This window comes from Myotis yumanensis, unplaced genomic scaffold, assembly GCF_028538775.1.
Source record: "Myotis yumanensis isolate MYYU_CA2020_CCGP unplaced genomic scaffold, mMyoYum1.0.hap1 SCAF_3, whole genome shotgun sequence".
Taxonomy (NCBI): domain Eukaryota; kingdom Metazoa; phylum Chordata; class Mammalia; order Chiroptera; family Vespertilionidae; genus Myotis; species Myotis yumanensis.
Genome location: NW_027223754.1, coordinates 137,593,509 through 137,612,966, shown reverse-complemented (window position 1 = coordinate 137,612,966; position 19,458 = coordinate 137,593,509). Strand labels below are relative to the sequence as shown.

The window sequence follows — 19,458 nt, the reverse complement described above, 5'->3', positions numbered from 1 at the left end:
AACCTGGAGTGAGGATAAAAAAAAATGGGCTGTGGGACAGAGGTGGGGAGAAAAAGGTATACTGCATGCCTGTAAACAGCCACTAAGTATACAAATGCGTTTAGCAATGTTTTCAAGAGAGCAAAAATAAGAACATTATGTAATGAGACAAGCGGAGGGCCCCAAACCCTCAAAATTATCTATCCTGTCAACAAGATGACTGAAATTACATTAACTTGAGACTAACTTTTACCATAATTAGAGATGGATGATGAAAGGTTAGGATGTAAAACATCCCTTAAAATTTGTTCCCATTTTGATAGAAACTTATATAATAAAGAGGTAATATGCAAATTAACCCTCATACCCTCACAAGATGGCTGCCTACTACCAGGCTGGCAGGGGGGTTAGTGAGGGACCACCAAATGACTGAATGAGCAGGCTGCGTAGGGCGACCAGGACAGCAGGGGGGGCAATTAGGAACAACCAGGCCAGCAGAGAGGGGCAGTTGGGGGTGACCAGACTGGCAGGGGGGGCAGTTGGGGGCAATTAGGCTGGCATGGGGGGCAGTTAGGAACAACCAGGCTGGCAGAAAGGGACAGTTGGGGGTGACCAGGCTGGCAGGGGGGTAGTTGGGGGTGATTAGGCTGGCGGGGGGGCAGTGAGGGGTGAGTAGGCTGGTGGGGGGAGGCAGTTGGGGGCAATTACGCTGGCAGAGGGGGAAGTTAGGAACAACCAGGCCAGCAGAGAGGGACAGTTGGGGGTGACCCGACCAGCAGAGGGGGGCAGTGAGGGGCGATCAGGACAGTGGGGGGGGGGGCAGTTAGGAGCGACCAGACAGGCAGGCAGGTGAGCGATTAGGAGCCAGAAGTCCAGGGTTGTGAAAAGGATGTCTGACTGCCAGATGTTCGACTGCCAGTTTAGGCCCCATCGGACATCCTCTGAGGGGTCCTGGATTGGAGAGGGTGCAGGCTGGGCTGAGGCCCGCCCCCATGCACAAATTTCATGCACTGGGCCTCTACTATTAAAATACTTAAGGACATTGAGTCCTTGAAAAAGTGAAATGCAAATGACTAGGAGAAATCCTATATAATAAAAGTCTAACATGCAAATCTACTGAAAGGCAGAACAACCAGGGGTGGGGCTGGTGAGCAGACGGTGCCAGGCCAGCCAAGGTGGGTGCCAGTGGGCAGAGGGAGGGAATGGCAATGGGGGGGGGGTGGTGACCAGTGGCAGCAGCGGCGTGATGGGGGGGAAGAGCTGCCCCCTGGTGGTCAATGCGCTCCCACAAGGGGACGCTGCTCAGCCACAAGCCAGGCTGAAGGCTGGCAAGCACAGCAGTGGTGGCGGGAGAGCTAAGGATGTCCACAGCAGTGGTAAGCCACAGTTGGACATCCCCTGAGGGCTCCCGGACTGCAAGAGGGTGCAGGCCAGGCTGAGGCACCTTCCCCCCCACTGACCCCCACCCCAGTGCACCAATTTTCATGCACCAAGCCTCTAGTATTTTATAATTTGGTCAATTATAATTAATTATACCCACCATTGAAATACCTTCTTCCTTTGCCTTACAAACACTGTTTTCTCAATATCCCATCTACAGCTTATTGATTCTTTTATCTCAGTCTCATTGGTTCTCTCTTATCTCCTCAACTACCAAACATTGAAATTATCTACAGCCCAATCTTTGAATTTAGTTCCTTTTCAAACTCATTTCCATGGTAATTTCCATTCTCGTGATTTTATGTAAGATCTATATGCTGATTACTTTCAAATGTATGCATATTTTAGCTTAAACTTCTTCCTCAATTCCAAACTCTTATACCCAATTGCCTTCATTACATTTCCACTTGAATATCTGCTAGGAGTTTCCAGTTTAATATGTTCATAATGAACTCCTAATTTTCCCTTCAAATCTGCTCATCCTGAAGTCTTTCCCATCTTCCTTTTGAATTACTATCGATTCCTCTATTTTTCTTATACCCAACATCCAATCACACAAATTCTGCCGGCTCTGTCTTCAAGATATATCCAGGTCTCATCACTTCTCACCATCCCCATTGCTATCACTCAGCTACCCCTTTGGTTTGTTTGTTGTAATAACCTTCTAACGATTCTTTCTCTTTCCACCTTTAACCCCCTATAGGCTAGTCTTCTTACAAAACCAGAGTGAAACTGTTAAACCATACACTCTGTATGTTTATAAATTTTCAACTGCTTTCTGTATCATTCATAGTAAAAAACAAAGGACCTAAAAACAACCTCATCCTCCATCCCCTGTTCTTTCTGATGCCATCATCTAATACTGTCCCCCCTCATGAACTCCATTCCAGCCACTTGCTGTTCATAGAAAAATCCAGACACATCTCTCCTTTAATATTGTGACACTTGACTTTTTTTCTATGTGGAACACTTCCTCCCACCCCAGTAATGTAAGGCTTACTCTCTTTCTTCTTTAAGTCTCTTCTAAGCTGTTACCATTGAGTGTTTTCTGAACACCCTATTTTCCAAAAGCCATCACTCATAGCATGAATCACTATTAAAACTTCTATGTATCTTGTTATTTAGTAAACTTATTAATAGGTTTAATGTCTATTTCCCCTAACTAGAATACAAGATAAATGAGGTTAGGAATTTTAGTGTCTTTTGTCAGTGATGAATTGTCAGCTCCTAGAATAGTGCCTGGCACATAGTAGGCATTCATCAATATTATTTGAATGTGCATATTAAAAAAACTGTGAATAAATTGATGAAAACATTAGTGGTTTTTTTATCCTGGATAATGGGATTGTAGGTGAATTCCTCATTCTATTATATATACTTTTCTGAGTTTTCCAAACATTGTATACTAAATATATATTGCTTTTTCAGTCTTAAAAACAACTCCAAACTCTTAAAATGTAAAATAATTGAACAGTCATGTTTACTTCAACTGAGACATGAAATACAGAAATGCTTTAACAATTAATGTATTTAAGAGACTCAAAGTTTTACCCAGAGACTGTCAATGGCTAGCAGTGAGATTTAGGGAAATCACCTAAAGTGCCTCATTATTCTTTCAGGTAAAATAAATTACTTGAAATTAAAAATCTGTATTATTCTTATATAATACTTTATTCTCTGACTACTAAGATAATTCCAATTTAAAAATAAATTTTTTCTTTTATCCCTATTTCTTTAAATATTTTGATGTTTGGAATAGATATGATTCCATTATTACCTTTTTATTTACACAGTACCTTTGTAAGAAAAATCCACAGATATGGCGCAAGTTGCATGCCTACATTCCAGGTGAATGGACCAGGGTTTAGCACAATTTGATAAAATGTAGAAGAGCTGTCAAAATAAAGTTGAAGCAAATCTCTGGTCATATGTCCAGCCGGCATGGCTTAGTGGTTAAGCGTCAACCTGTGAACCAGGAGGTCATGGTTTGATTCCTGGTCAGGGCACATGCCTAGATTTCTGGCTCGATCCCCAGTATAGGGTATGCAGGAGGCAGCCAATCAATGATTCTCTCACATCATAATGTTCCTATGTCTCTCTCTCCCTCTTTCTTACTCTCTGAAATCAATAAAAAATATATTTTTAAAAAATCTGTGGTCTTGTATTAGCTAAATAAAACTTCATATTACCCATACTACTCTTTTCTTTCCTTCATTTTTATTTATTTTCTATTTTTTTCCATTGCAATTTATATGCAATATTATTTTGTATTAGTGTCAGGTGTACAGCACAGTGGTTAAACAACCATATCTTTATGGGTTCCACCTGATATTCCCAGTACCCACCTGGCACCATACATAGTTATTACAACATTATTAGCTATATTTCCTATGCCATACTTTATATCCCCATAACTATTTTGTAACTACTAATCTGTACTTCTCAATCCCATCACCTTTTTCATCCAGTCCTCCAAACTGCCTTCCCTCTGGCAACCATCAGCCTGTTCTCTGTATCTGTAACCAACATTACTCTTGGTTCTGAGCTCTAGAGAATAAACACTAACACCACCGTTTAAGTAGATAAGTAATTTCTTAGAGGAAGAGAATGAAAATTTCTGTAAAACCCATGAATATATGACAGAAACAGTGGAGTGGGTAAGCGTACTGGCTCTGGACTCACACCAACTGTGAGACCTTGAGCAAATTCACATTTCTAAGCTTCAGTATCATCATTTATAAAATGAGGATAATAATAGTACTTATTCACAAGGGTTTTGGAAGAAATAAGTTAATTAAAATATTTACTAAAAATTGCTTAGTATATTTTCTGGCATAAAGTAAGCATTTGATTAAGGTCAACATTATTGCTGTTTCTTTTTTATGTAGTCCATGTTTTATTGAAAAGTTAGAAATAAATTTCAAGAACAGTTAGTTTGTTTAATATATCACATTGTGAGATTAAAATTAGGTGTTGGACATTTTGAGTATCTAATATTATTTAGTGTTCAAACTGTACAATATTTTAAAATATTAAACTATTTTACAACTAGTATATTTTTCATATACTGCTCAATAACTAATGCAGACTGGTGCAGCTACTGTGAAAAACAGTATGGAGTTTCCTTAAAAAATTAAAAATGGAACTCCCATTTGACTTAGTAATCCCACTTCTAGGAATATATCCCAAGAAATCAGAAATACCAATCAAACGGATATATGCACTCCTATGTTCATAGCACAATTCAAAATAGCTAAGATTTGGAAACAGCCTAAGTGCCCATCAGTAGATGAGTGTATTAAAAAACTGTGGTACATCAACACAATGGAATACTATGCTGCTGTAAAAAAGAAGGAGTTCTTATCATTTGCAACAGCATGGATGGACCTGGAGAGAATTATGCTAAGTGAAATAAGCCAGTCAGAGCAAGATAAATACCACATGATCTCACTCATTGTGGAATACAATGAACAACATAAACTGATGAACAAAATCAGATCCAGAGACAGAGAAGCATCGAACAGACCATCAAACCTCAGAGGGAAGGCTGTGGAGGTAGGGGGTTAAGAGATCAACCAAAGGACTTGTTTGCATGCATATAAGTATAACCAATGGACACAGACAGTAAGGGATGAGGGCATGTTCTGGGAGTGGGAGTGGCCAGGGAGAGGTCAATGGGGGAAAAAGGAGACATATATAATAAAAAACAAACAAAAGAAACCCTATTATCTATTTACATATATATACACACATATACATATATATGTAAATGCTGATGCGATGTTGTATTTATGTCCTTCTAGGGTTACTTATGTCCAAATGAATTTATTGCTACTCAAGGTCCATTACCAGGAACAGTTGGGGATTTTTGGAGAATGGTTTGGGAAACCAGAGCAAAAACATTGGTAATGCTAACACAGTGTTTTGAAAAAGGGAGGGTAAGTTTTTTTTAAATCTTTTCACAAAATATTATTTTACAATTGTGTTAATGTATGTGTGACAATTTCAGCTAATACTGCAAATCATCAATAACTTGGATATCTATAAGGCAATTTTAACTAAGTAGCAATAACTGAGATACATATCCACATAACAGTGGTTCTTATGACTGGTGATTTTCTCTGAATACAGATCAGATGCCATCAGTATTGGCCAGAGGACAACAAACCAGTTACGGTGTTTGGAGATATAGTGATTACAAAGCTAATGGAGGATGTTCAAATAGATTGGACCATCAGGGATCTGAAAATTGAAAGGGTAAAAAATGGCGGGGGCAGGAGCATGATAGCAAATATGAATGCTCTAAATTTGTAAAATGAATTCTTAGAACTATGCCTTGCAATGATACCTGTCTAGTCAACAATGCTTTTCCATTGTGTCTCAAACAGAAGTTTTGAATTGTCATCTAACTTCAACATCTATGTCACTGTGTCTGAATTCCAAATCACATGGTTAAAGTTTACATTAACCAGTTAGTATCAAATTCTTAGGTAGACAAGGGGGGAAAAGGAAAAAACAACTAGATTACGAGGTTTAATATTTTATTTAAACCAAGAATTTCCCAAATCACTCATCTCTATCTACATTCAGTACAGATGTGAGAGTGTGGGATCTCTCTTTATTAGTCTATAGAAGTGTCTATATACACAGAAAAGAATATAAGGATCTTTGTACTCTCTGACATTATCAGACACCCAATATCTGTATTTTGAATAATTGGTGAAAGTGTTTATGTAAGTTTGGGGTCAAAAATTGTTTCAAAATCTACTTTTACAATGCTACAGAAAGTTATACTACATTTGAATGTCAATATGTTATCATCTCTTTGCAGGCTTTCTTATTGTTTTTATTCATACTAAAGGCAATATTTTTTTTATGGGAGAAGCAGTAAAAGACCTTTCTTACAGGAAAAATAAAAACACAGTTTTTCTGTTTGGTAAACAGTCATTTTTAAAAGATCACTTTCAAAAGACATCAGCTCTCTCAGCCTTCATTATGTACTTAAATGATTGTGTCATGCTTCTTAAATCTGTCACTTTGTTTAGCATGGGGATTGCATGACTGTCCGACAGTGTAACTTTACTGCTTGGCCTGAGCATGGGGTTCCTGAAAACAGTACCCCACTAATTCACTTTGTGAAGTTGGTTCGAGCAAGTCGAGCACATGACACCACACCTATGATTGTTCACTGCAGGTAAGAAAGATATATTATTAGAACCTTATATTAGACATTATAAATAGTCTTTAAACTCAATGTGGTCTTTCATTATCATGACACCATTGATTATTTTTCTGGCAGAAGTTAATGTAGATTCATTCCAGCTTTTACTTTTCAGATATTTTACTGGCTATAATAAATAAAGATGTGGCTTTATAAAAGTCCACATGGCAGAAATAAAATATGTCTAAAAGACATATATACCAGCATAGAACTTTTCCTGAATTCTTGCCTGGATTTTACCTTTATAGGCCTTTTAAAAATTAAAAATGATAGCCCATCATCAATGTATGTGTGTTTGTGTGTATGCATAAGATCTTATGAATAAACTCCTTATCTTTTATTATTTCAACAGATATTAGTATACTATTGTAATTTAAACATTTTTTGTAAAAGCAAATTTCTAGATGGATATTACAGAGGACAATTAAAAGAAATTGAAGATCAATTTAAGTGACCAACCCAAGAATAATTCCAAATTTCTACAAAGTTTTAGCTACTCAAATGTTTTCCTTTGACCTGAGCCTCTGAACATGGTTAATGAATATGAGTATAAATTGAGATTTTTTTCCCCTTCATTATTTATATTAGTATCTAATACTCTTAGAAATAAAACTTAAGGTTGTTTAGTATTCAGAGTGTTTCTGGACAGATTGATACAATTTTAGTTTTCTAACATGATATATCAAAATCAATTTCAATTTGAGTGTCTTCAACAATTGGAGCTTGGAGATTAGAGAAAAAGTGGATGATATACTGTTTTATGATTCCACTTACATAAGATACCTAGAATAGCTAAATTAATATAAACAGAAAGAATGATAGTTACCAGGGACTTGGGGGGAGAGAGATATGAGGAGTTACTGTTTAATGGGTACAGAGCTTTTGTTTGGGGTGATGAAAAATTTCTGAAAGTGGACAGTGGTGATGATTGCACAACAGTGTCAGTGTGCTTAACGGCACTGAATTATCACTGCAAAATGGTTAAAATGGTAAATTTTATGTTGTGTATTATTTACCACAATAAAACATTTTACTTAGCAATATATTTTGGATACATCAATTAATCGTAATAATTAATAAGTTGGCTATTATAATAATTTCAAAGTTTGTTATAATAATCAATAAGTTTATTATTAATCATAATAATTCTAACATTTAGTTTATTAGTAATTTTTCAAATGGGTATATATTATAATTAGTGTAGTTAAATAAGAAAATACCAATTCATCCAGTTTTTTACTTTTTTTAGAGGAAAAACTCAATCTGTAATTTAAATGATCAACTTTTTCCAGGAAAATTCTGGATTTTAAATTATAAGAGAGCCCTCGTTGGTTTGGCACAGTGGATAGAGTGTTGGCCTCCAGACTGAAGGGTTCCAGGTTCGATTCCGGTCAAGGACACATGCCCAGGTTGCGGGCTCAATCCCCAGTATGGGGCACGCAGGAGGCAGCCAATCAATGATTCTCTCTCATCATTGATGTTTCTCTCTCTCTCTCCCTCTCTCTTCCTCTCTGAAATCAATAAAAATATATTTAAAAAATAAAATACTTCTCTTTTAAAAAATTTAAAAAATAAAAACAAATTATAAGAGTAATACATAAATGTTTGCTCTTTTTTCCAATTTTACAATATTATTTTATTTTAGCTTAAAACACAAATGAACATTCATTCATTAATGATAATGTCTGAAGATTGCAGTTCCAAGTCATCTTTTTTGTATGTAATTCTCTTAATATGTCCTATTTTTATAAATTTGTTTATTACATTAATGCTTTCTCTTGATAAAATATCTGAACAATGTTTATATTTTAAAAGCATATAGAACAAGATATGAAAATCTCATTCTTACCTTACCAATTACATTCTCCCTTCATATACATAATATTTTTAACAAAGTAGTATATGGTATAAATGACACAACAGTTTGCTTCTAAATGTAGTGATATATTTTAAACTGGCATCATTAATGATTAAAATCTTTAATGGCTAGTTGCCTCACCTTCTCTGTATCTTCCATATACACAGCCACTGGCACTAAGTCCATTGGAAAAGGCAAGCACTCCTCTTTTGAAGCCTCAAAAACAGTAGAGTCTTCTCCTTTGTGATTTAAATAAATAAAAGAGATCACAGAAAAGTAGGATTATGGTAATCATCATTTTTAAACATATGTTAAACCTACTAAGTTATTATCTCCAACTCTGACTTCTTACCTCAACTTTCAGTTCAATATGACATCCTGAACGACCACAAAATTCTGAAAATTAAATATGTCCAAACTGAACACTTGATTCAATTTCCAATCTCACTCCTTCTCCTCCTTCCCAACTTTGAAAACAGTAATTCCACTCTGCTTGGTCCAGAAACTCTGGACTCACCTTTGACTCCCCTCTTCCCCTCACATTCACATACCAGCCTACAGCTGGCTCTGACCCGGCCCATCACCTCTCCACTCCGCTCTCCTCGCCATGATCTCCTTGCTCTTCTTTGAACACACAGAACATTCTGCCACTCAGATCTGTTCTTCCACTCCCTCCAGCTGCCATGCTCCTCTCCCATATACCCACATGGTGCCCTCCCTAACCTTATCCAAGTTTCTTTTCAAATGTTACGTTATCAGAGAAGCTTTCTCCGATGACCCTATCCTACCCTATCACCCTCCATCTCTGTAACCTGATTTATGTATCGTCATAACACCTATTATTGCCTATACATACTATGCATGTCTGTTTGTGTAACACTATAATCATTCCTCTAGAGTACAAGCTTTATATGTGAGGAACTTTGTATTCTTCAATGTTACACCCCAGATGCCTAGGACAGTGTCTGACACTCAAAATATATTGAATGATGCAGTGATTGATTACCCTACTCAGGCAGGGTAAATAAATCACTAAATTTAGAAACAAACTGTTGTGTCATTTATACTATATACTACTTTGTTAAAAATATTATGTATATTTATATGTGTCAGATTTATGTTGTAATGCTCCTATTTCTTAGGTCAAATCACAGTAAATTGACTTTTTCTTCCCTATAAAAATGGCAGTTTCATGTTGATTAAAGTTACATTTATAAGACTAGGTAGCCTTTAAAATGTCTTTTTCATTTTTAATATTTACTGCAAATATTAACTATTTAAATACCCATTGTCTTTATAATGGGAGTTTCTGAATAAATCTTCGCAGGTATATCACATAATAGTTTCTATGGAACACATACCTGTCTTGGGTATTAAATTAATTTTTAAAAGGAAATAGCTTCTCAATTTTATTATTCATAGGAAGTAAATAAAATTCTATAGAAAAAAAATAGTTTCAATATCATACAGAGGAAATGCAATACAGCTGAATGTTTAGCATTTCTATTGGTAACCCAAAATATGTTTAATACGGAGTTTGGGGTGTTAAAAATTTTCAACAATTTTTCAAATTATTTTGCATACTTCTCCAACTACAACCTATAAAATACTATGAAAGGAGAAGGAGTGTTCCTTTTAAAAATAACTCAAATATTTGGTATTAATAATAATCATCTTGCCCTATCTAAACACTCTTGGTAACAATATCAATCCAAAGAAACTCCCAAAATATCTACCTTCAAATAAAAAAAACTGTTTAGAATGTATTACTATCATAACTTATTTTCTTCATCATCATACGCATGAAACACTTTTTACTGAATAATTTTTATGTAATTTCACTCTTGCTGCAGTGCTGGAGTTGGAAGAACTGGAGTTTTTATTGCTCTGGACCACTTAACACAGCATATAAATGACCATGATTTTGTGGATATATATGGACTAGTAGCTGAACTGAGAAGTGAAAGAATGTGCATGGTACAGAACCTGGTAAGACCCAAAACTGCGTGAGGTGTCAGCTCTAGAATTTCTACAAGGGAGCATCTTAGTGGCAGCAATGTGGTTGGACATGGACTTGGAACTGTCTTTGCCTAGCAGACACTCTCTCTTCCTATATCATAGACATCCTTGGGGGAGGGCAGCAGATGGAGATTATAGGAGAACTGAAGCCCAATTGCCACAATCATCCTTCAACAATGTTAGTTGACTGCTCATCATAACTTGTTTATACTTACAGGCGTGTAGAAAATAATTTGTAAAACTGACTTGTTTTAACATGTCTCAAATTTGGGGAGCTTAGAAAATGATCAAATCAATCGCTTTTGTAAACATGCTTAGTTATAATAGGGAAAACGTTTAAAATATTGACTTTTGAGGTTCTATGTATTTCACTTGTCCTTATTTATTCCTATTGCATATTAATACCAATAACATTTATTATAGTATATATTACCTGGGAATTTTTGTTTGTCGTTTTGATTTGGGAGTAAAAAATATTTCTACAATATACAGATTTTTCATCATTAAAATCGTCACATACTGCTCTGGCCAGAGTTTCTCAGTGGTTAGAATATCGGCCTGTGCCCCAGAAGGTCTCGGGTTCAATTCCCAGTCAAGGACACAGGTTTGGATGCCCTGCCCTGGAGGCAACCAATAGATGTGTCTCTCTCACATGAATATTTCTCTCTCTGTCTCTCTCTCTCTCTCTCTCTCTCTCTCTTTCTCTCTCTCCCCTTCCACTCTCTCTAAAAAAACTCAATAGAAAAAATACCCTTGGATGAGAAAAAAGAAACAAACAACAAAAAAGAAAAAAAATCACATACTATAATGGTAATGAGACTAAAAACCCTCTATGGAGTGTCTGGTGGGTTATGCTATACTAGATTCCTACATGTGTTAACTTATTTAATCCTTTATTTGTAGTCCAATAAAAATAATCAACAAACTAGGTATTATTGGCCCTGCTTTACAAATAGGGGAGCAGATGTTCCAAGTAGTTAAGTGATATTCCAAGTTTATACTATTCATAACTGTCAGAGCCAAATGCCAAACCAAGTCATAATACACAAGATGTTCCTATCTGTATCTTTGGATTGGAATTTGAATGCTATCCAAGTAGAGATTTTCTCACAGTAAATATAAAGATCTGTTCTAACAGTATTTTCCAAGGTGCACCCTAGAAAACATGAGTGGCATCAGTTTTTAAAAGTGTAAGAACACAGGTTCTTTGCTAAAATAAGTTGGAGAAAGAAGTTAAATTGACTCCTAGAATTTCTTAGAGCCTCTATACTAATGCACATTGAAAACTGCAAATGCAGAACCTTTGTGGGTAACATTTCCTAAACTTATATGATTGTGAAATCCTTAAACCCTTTTTGACCTGAGGACTTATAATGCCATGTCATGAAACATTAATGTTCTTAGCAAGATGTTGCTCTAGACCAGAGACATCCAACCTTCTTGGACTCCACACCCCTTTCAGCAAAAAGTGCTCGAGCATTCAACTCCAATACATAGGCATTTGGTTTTAAAATGTACTTGTACAATTATGCAAATTATTAAACATATACAAAATATGAAATAAAAAACATAAGACAGATTAATAATATTTTGAAAGTCTTGCTAATTGTGAGGGTTTCATTTTATCATTAGGTATTTTTTAAATATAAAATATATACTTAGGACAGGCTAATTTCACTTAATTTAAAAATGCATATTTTAAATTACTTCTGATTTTTTATTTTTTAAAATATATTTTTATTGATTTCAGAGGGGAAGGGAGAGGGAGAGAGAGATAGAACATCAAAGATGAAAGAATCATTGATTGGCTGCCTCCTGCATGCCCCCTACTGGGATTGAGCCAGCAACTCAAGGCATGAGACATGCCCTGACTGGGAATTGAACCATGACCCTTCCATAGGCAGACAATGTATCCACTGAGCCAAACGGGTTAGGGCTATTTCTAATTTTTTAAAAGTAATCTAGCTCACCACAAGAGGATTACTCTAGGAGTACAAAAAATATCACCCCTGCCATTATTTTGTCATTCATCTGAGCTTGCATACTAAATATCTACAGTCTCTTTGTAGGAATCTTTTTAAGCCACATCAATTCTCTGATGGTTATGTAAAACTAAGTAATGTAATCCATATCCATTCCTTGATATGCTGAAAGAGAACAAATGAGTGATGTTACCCTTCTCTCAGGATACTTCAGAAATGGAAGATGACTTGTGATCAGGGTTGGCATCATAGATATGCAAACCTGCACAGTCTCTCAGATCTCCAGTGCTCAAAAGGGCCTTGCACCTGTTTTAATGTTTGCTGTCACTATCTTGAAATCTTTAATAACTTTTGAGGAAGAGAACACACCTTCTCATTTTGCATTGAGCCCTGCAAATTATGTATATTATTCTTATCCAGGGGACTTATAAGAGTGCCAATATCAGTCCAACTATTAGCCATTATGAAATTTCAAATTTTTTCATATTTTTAGTTAACAGTAAAGATAAATAGAAAGCTGATTTCCCTCCCAGGTGCTTGGGTGCACACCCGTTCACTGGTGATCAATGCTGTTGACATTGATCAAGACTGGTTGGCTCTCTTGAATAGAATAGAGGGTGGGACAGATGGGGATATTATATTCTTCTAGAGGCCAGAGTCAATCTTCAAATAATAAAAGTTGAAAAAATTTTTGCCATACTCTACAAATTTGTAGAACTGAACTTTGTAAATAGTGTGTTCAAAAATGCCTGTTAATAAGTTCACACAGGTCAGTACTTGATGCATGCTATAATCTTCATACATTATGCTTGTTTAACCAGCTAGAGCAAAATGCAGCAGTTGGGTAGGGGAATGGAAGGAGCATAATTCTTGGAGTTGGAGAACTGAGTTCAGAATCCAGCCCCGCTAATTGCTGGCTCTGGGACCTTGTGTAATTAACCCCTCTGAGATCATTTTCTTTTGTAAAATAGCCATGTTATTTTTTTCACGATTTTGTTTTCAGTATTAAATAAGAGACAGTATCTAAAACATCAAGCATGCGGTCAATGCACAGCATGCAGTCAATGTGACAAGGCTCTGCTGTGTCCCAAGCTGGAAGCCTGAAGCTCTCTTTCACCCAATTTTATTCCCTGGGTGTTTTACTCCTTACTGTCCTTTCCTTGTGAGAAAGAAAGAAAGAAAGAAAGAGAGAGAGAGAGAGAGAGAGAGAGAGAGAGAGAGAGAGAGAGAGAGAGAGAGGAGAGAAAGAAAGAAAGAAAGAAAGAAAGAAAGAAAGAAAGAAAGAAAGAAAGAAAGAAAGAGAAGAGAGAGAGAGAGAGAAAGAAAGAAAGAAAGAAAGAAAGAAAGAAAGAAAGAAAGAAAGAAAGAAAGAAAGAAAGAAAGAAAGAAAGAAAGAAAGAAAGAGAAAGAAAGAAAGAGGGAGGGAGGGAAAGGAAGAAGAGAGGGAGGGAGGGAGGGAAAGCAAGGAAGGGAGGAAGGGAGGAAGGGAGGAAGGGAGGAAGGGAAAAAGAAAGAAAATGACCACACCTTGGCTCCAGTTCTTACAAACCAGCATTGCCTTGCACACGAGTGGTTTTTTACTTTCTTCTATTGCACTTGGGAGTAATTCCAGTTCCTATGAAGAATCCTCATGTCAGCACATATTACAGTAGCAGGGAGCAGGAGTGGGGAGCGGGAACCTGGGCAAAATATTGAACAAAAAGACACCAAAAGGGCATGGCCCAGACCCAGGAGAGAGCTTTATCTTTCATTGTCTAACACAGTTCCCAGCAGCCCCAAGAGATTTGAAAGGACTTTCTGAAAGAATACTCTGCCGTGATATAATATCCTGAGACGCTATTGGTGGTTCAAATAGGGGTTAATCTGGATGAGCCTCTTTTCTGCTCTGGTTCTCCTGGAGATTTACTGATGTGAAGAACATGAAAGAACAAAAAACTAATATATTTTGGGTTCCTAGTTTTGTGGCAGACACTTTACATATGTTAAGTCCTTTAAATCTTTCCACGTATACTTCATGATCCCTCTGATGAGTAAACAACATCAAAAAGTTTAATTCTTAAGGTAACATAACTATCTATGCAAGAAACTGAAATTTCACTCTTTTTTTTAATCTTTAATTTCTTTATTGGTTAAGGTATTACAAATGTGTGCTCATCCCCCCCATTAACCCCCAGTCCCCCCCTCCCCCCCACTCATGCTCTCATCCCCCTGTTGTCTGTGTCCATTGGTTAGGCTTAAATGTATGCATAAAAGTCCTTTGGTTGATCTCTCCCCCTTATCCCCACCCTCCCCTACTTTCCCTCTGGGGATTGACAGTCTGATTGCTGCTTCTCTGTCTCTGGTTCACTCTTGGCTGTCCCTTTGGCAATAACACACATGCACATGACAGAGGGATCTTGGAAAATGTAGTACTGCCCCACGCAGTTCAGCCTGCCCTGCTGGCGGAGTTTCCACGCAGCATGCTTTCCAGTGGAGAAGATGAGATGGCAACAGTCAGAAGCTTCACATTTCAAAATTCAAATGTGATTAAAAATATATATAAAGTAGACTAATTGATTGTTGTTTTCAAAGGAAATACAGTGTCAATTTATTTTTACCAATAATGTTATTCATTGTGTAATATATGTTTGAAAATACTCTTTTGAAATTACCTTGAGAAGTAATTTACTAATGATTTCAGTAGACTTTTCATTATAAAATAATATAACAACACTTCATTCCTTAACAAAATTGAATTATGAATCTTGATCTGTTGCACTTACAAAACTTTATTCCTAATGACTTCTGGATATTTTCCAAATGAAATCTGTCCTTATATGGTAAAGATTGGTTAGCTGTGAGAATTAAATGCGACTAAATCTACAAACATTTATTACACAACTAGACATGCCAGCCGCTGTTACAGGCAATGGGAATTGAGCAGTGAATAGGAGAGTTCTGTTCTCATAGCACTAACATTCTGGTGATGAGGTGTTTGGGAAAACATTCTGTAATCCACACAAAAAAATAGATATTCCTGATAATGACCAACAATTTCTGAAGACAGTTTCAATAAGGGGTTTCAAACAGGTTTTGTAGTATAGTAGCAATAGCTATAAATATAACCTCTTCAGATGGTCACATAGAGGACATTCTATTTAAAGCAGTTGTCTATTTGTATATTTATGTATCTTAAGCACATGGTTATATTCCTTTAATGTCAGATAAATTTCCTAAGTAAAAGTGAAGGTGATTTTCTATGACTAACTTTAACTACCTTTGGGGAAGTCCAAACGCAAAAATGCTAACAGAATATTGAATTATACTGAATAAACTTAAAGAACTCGCATGGTAATAAATTTAGCCCAAACATTCAGATGAACTGTTAGGAGTTCTTATCTAGCACCAGATTGTTTGGATATTTCAATGGTCAACTGCCTTTTATTTACAAATAGAGATCAGATACTTGACAATAAGTAGGCCAAATGTTAGGTGATTAAAAGAATTGTTTAACATATCTTAAATGAGCTGATGGTGTGTGGATATGCTCACTCACAGGATTTGAAAGTAAGTTTAGCATCTGCATTCCCACAAGAAAACTATTTATAAGAAAAATTGCTCAATTAGACCTAACAGGAAGAAGGACACTTCTAAACAAATTTAAATAATCTAATTTGTCACTTTTTATAATCATGGCAAGAAAGAACATATTAACATTTGGTGTTCAATGACAAGTATTTTTTTTAATATATTTTATTGATTTTTCGCAGAGAGGAAGGGAAAGGGATAGAGAGTTAGAAACATCGATGAGAGAGAAATATCGATCAGCTGCCTCCTGCACACCTCCTACTGGGGATGTGCCCGCAACCAAGGTACATGCCCTTGATCGGAATCGAACCTGAGACCCTTCAGTCCGCAGGTAGACGCTCTATCCACTGAGCCAAACCAGTTAGGGCAACAAGTATTTTTTTTAAAGAAACTTGAAGCCATAAGAAGCCACAGGAATTTGGAAAACCTTATGTTTGAGATGATAGAAAATCATTTACATACAAGGTAAATTCTGTATGTAGCCTCGAATTTAGCTATTTAGCATTTGTTGAATTCAATATTACTTTTCAATGTAACAGTACATATCATATTATAAAAAATATCTTCACCACATCCATTTATTTAAGCACTCTTTCTTTTATGTCTAGGCACAGTATATCTTCTTACACCAATGTATTCTGGATCTCCTATCAAGTAAAGGAAATAACCAGCCCATCTGTTTTGTTAACTATTCAGCACTTCAGAAGATGGACTCTTTGGATGCAATGGAAGGTAAACAGAGGCAATTTACTAATTTACTACATATAGTAGGAGAATTAACTTAATAACAACCATTATTGAAAATGTTTTTTAAACCATTATTGAAAACATTATTGAAAATGTTTTAGAAGCTTGGCTGTGCACTTATCTTTTTTTTTTTTTTCTAAGCCGAGTTAGGATAATAGCTTTTTCATCTGCACTATATTTTTGCCATGAAACATTTAAATATTTTGAATTGTTAACTTCAGTTCTCTCTTGTGACACATTGCTTTATGTTATAGGTGATGTTGAGCTTGAATGGGAAGAAACCACCATGTAAATATTCAGACCAAAGATTACAACCAGAAGATATTTTCAAATCCCAGGGGCCAAAATTACCCCTCATTCTTCTGAATTGAAATGTGCATACTTAAAGAAATGTCTATGCTTCCCTTACTGTGCCTTGCTAAATACATTGACATTTTATGAATAGTTCTAATAAGTAGCTGATGAAGGATAGTTATTTCTTTTGTACAGAATAAATATTATTCATTTAAAATGTTTAAGAAAAGATATTCCAGAGGTTTTTGAAGTCTTTCATATTTTGGGAATAAGCCAAAAATAAAATTATTATTATAATAGCATTAATGTTTCCATGTGAATTTTCCCTCCATATTGGACTTACGCTTGAACAAAAGTTGTAAATGTTGATTCAGTCGCGTTATTTTGGCCTCCAGGGTGTTGACGTTTCTTGTGGATAACTTCCAGGACTGTCATTATGATCTGTACTTCCACGCATGCCCCTGTGTTTTGAATCCTCTGTTTTATGAGTGCTGAGATATCATCTCATGATCTCGAACAGCTGAACAGTAACCTCTGACACTGCAGGGATTACTTAGCTTTTATACAACACACAGTAGCTCTTCGGGGACACTGAGGGCTATTTAAATTGCATTGTGATCTTTAGTTTGAGACAAGAAAAATTAAACGGTGCAATTGCTCATATGAAGCTGTAGAGGACATTTCTAGCTTATCTACATTTGTACATGTTCAGGCACAAGCTGCACCACTATATTGTATATTTCAATATACGGTTAAATGTCTCAGAGTATTTGTCCATTAGCTATTTAGTCAACCCAATATTATCAATTTTGAAGGTTTTCTTCAGCAGAAATCTATAAAAACAATAATAAAAACCTGTAATGTGTCGCAAGCTTGTAAACTAATGATGTGCTCCTGTGGTGCCAATAGAGACTTCTGAATAGATCACAAGAAATGGTCTTTATTTTATTCCCAAGTTTGGGTTTGATTATTAAGGAGTATATTTGGTGGAACTGAAAACGAAAAATCAACCAGGTAACACAAATTAGAGATTTTTTAAAAAAGAAAATATTTCAGCCTCCTTTTTGTTAGATAGTAACAATGTATTAAGTTTTGAATTATATGGTATTTTGTCATAGATTTCAATTGAGTCATAAAACAAAATAATGTTAATTATTCTATTTCTTTCATGATAAGAATTATATCTTGTGCATATTTCTGCTGGAATATAAATATAGGAAATGTGATGGCCAATAAAATTGAATTTTAAGGAATTGAGATATTTTGCAGCATGATTTCAGAGATCCTTATAAATAGAAATTTGATTTTTCTATCACATTTATGATATAATTGATAATTATCATAATGTAATTAAATATATTATATGTAAGTACAATATAATTTAGTATAAATAATTAAGATAAAATCATTTCCTTTGATACCCATAGATAGTAATTTTAAAATTGAATTTATTATCCAAGAAATTAAATCCATAATCTTGCAAGAAGTCCTGCCTCCTGTTTTGTCAGGGCAAGGAAGTATAGATAAATGTAGTTCATGATTGTTCCAACCAACAAGTTTATTTTATAGAAAGTTACATAAAATAATAAGATATGGTGAGAACTCTAAAAGATTCAGTTGGAATTCAAAGTTCTTCAGTGTGCTTCATGGTCATTGAAAATGTGTGGCATGCCAGTACTTATGAATGTGGTTTCTTGTATTTGTAGAAGACAGATAACAGCCTGTGAAAAATATTGATGTGGGTACTTTTTAATGTATTAAATAAGAAAATAAACAGTTCAATCTGCAAGTCAGTCAATTTTCTGTAATATATGTATAAAAGAGATGTGTACAACATAGAGTATCAGGTTTGACCCATATGCATATGTGTGCATAAAACACATTTAATGTAAGGCCTCCTCTAAACAGTGCTTATCAAAATTTAATGTGTATACAAATCACCTGAAGATTGTGTTAAAATGCAGGTTCTGCTTTAGCAGATCTAGGATGGGACCTGAGAACCTTCATTTCTAGCAAGTACTAAAGTTATGTTGTTGCCTGATCTTAGACCCTTGAATAGTAACTCTCTAAAAGACATTAGGATCAGAATAATTTCATGTCCACCTGAAATTATTTAAAACATGTTTTAAAAAGACACTTGGCTTTAATATCAGAAAAAAAATTATAATAGAGCACCTGTTAAGTGTGAATTGGTCCCTAACTATATCACAAAGCTGTAACTGAATTGATACATATTAACCATAGCTAAATTTTTCTCTTAATTATGTTGTTAAAGGGCTAGATGATAGCCAAGTTACATAGGTGACTACTAAATTCAAATTAAAATAATGAGGAACATCTTTAACATTTTT

The 19,458-nt window shown here is 35.5% G+C and overlaps 1 protein-coding gene across 1 annotated transcript in view; it reads left to right on the top strand.

Moving 5' to 3' along the window:
* Positions 1–18,331, top strand: part of PTPRQ (protein tyrosine phosphatase receptor type Q) — a 213,317-nt gene extending 194,986 nt beyond the window's left edge. Inside the window, exons 37-42 of the mRNA XM_070409661.1 lie at positions 5,223–5,357; positions 5,551–5,676; positions 6,465–6,613; positions 10,352–10,487; positions 16,675–16,798; positions 17,068–18,331. Of these exons, the coding sequence (XP_070265762.1) occupies positions 5,223–5,357; positions 5,551–5,676; positions 6,465–6,613; positions 10,352–10,487; positions 16,675–16,798; positions 17,068–17,105 (708 nt within the window). The 3' untranslated portion in view covers positions 17,106–18,331. The remainder of the gene's footprint in view (positions 1–5,222; positions 5,358–5,550; positions 5,677–6,464; positions 6,614–10,351; positions 10,488–16,674; positions 16,799–17,067) is intronic.
* The last annotated feature ends 1,127 nt before the right edge of the window (positions 18,332–19,458 follow it).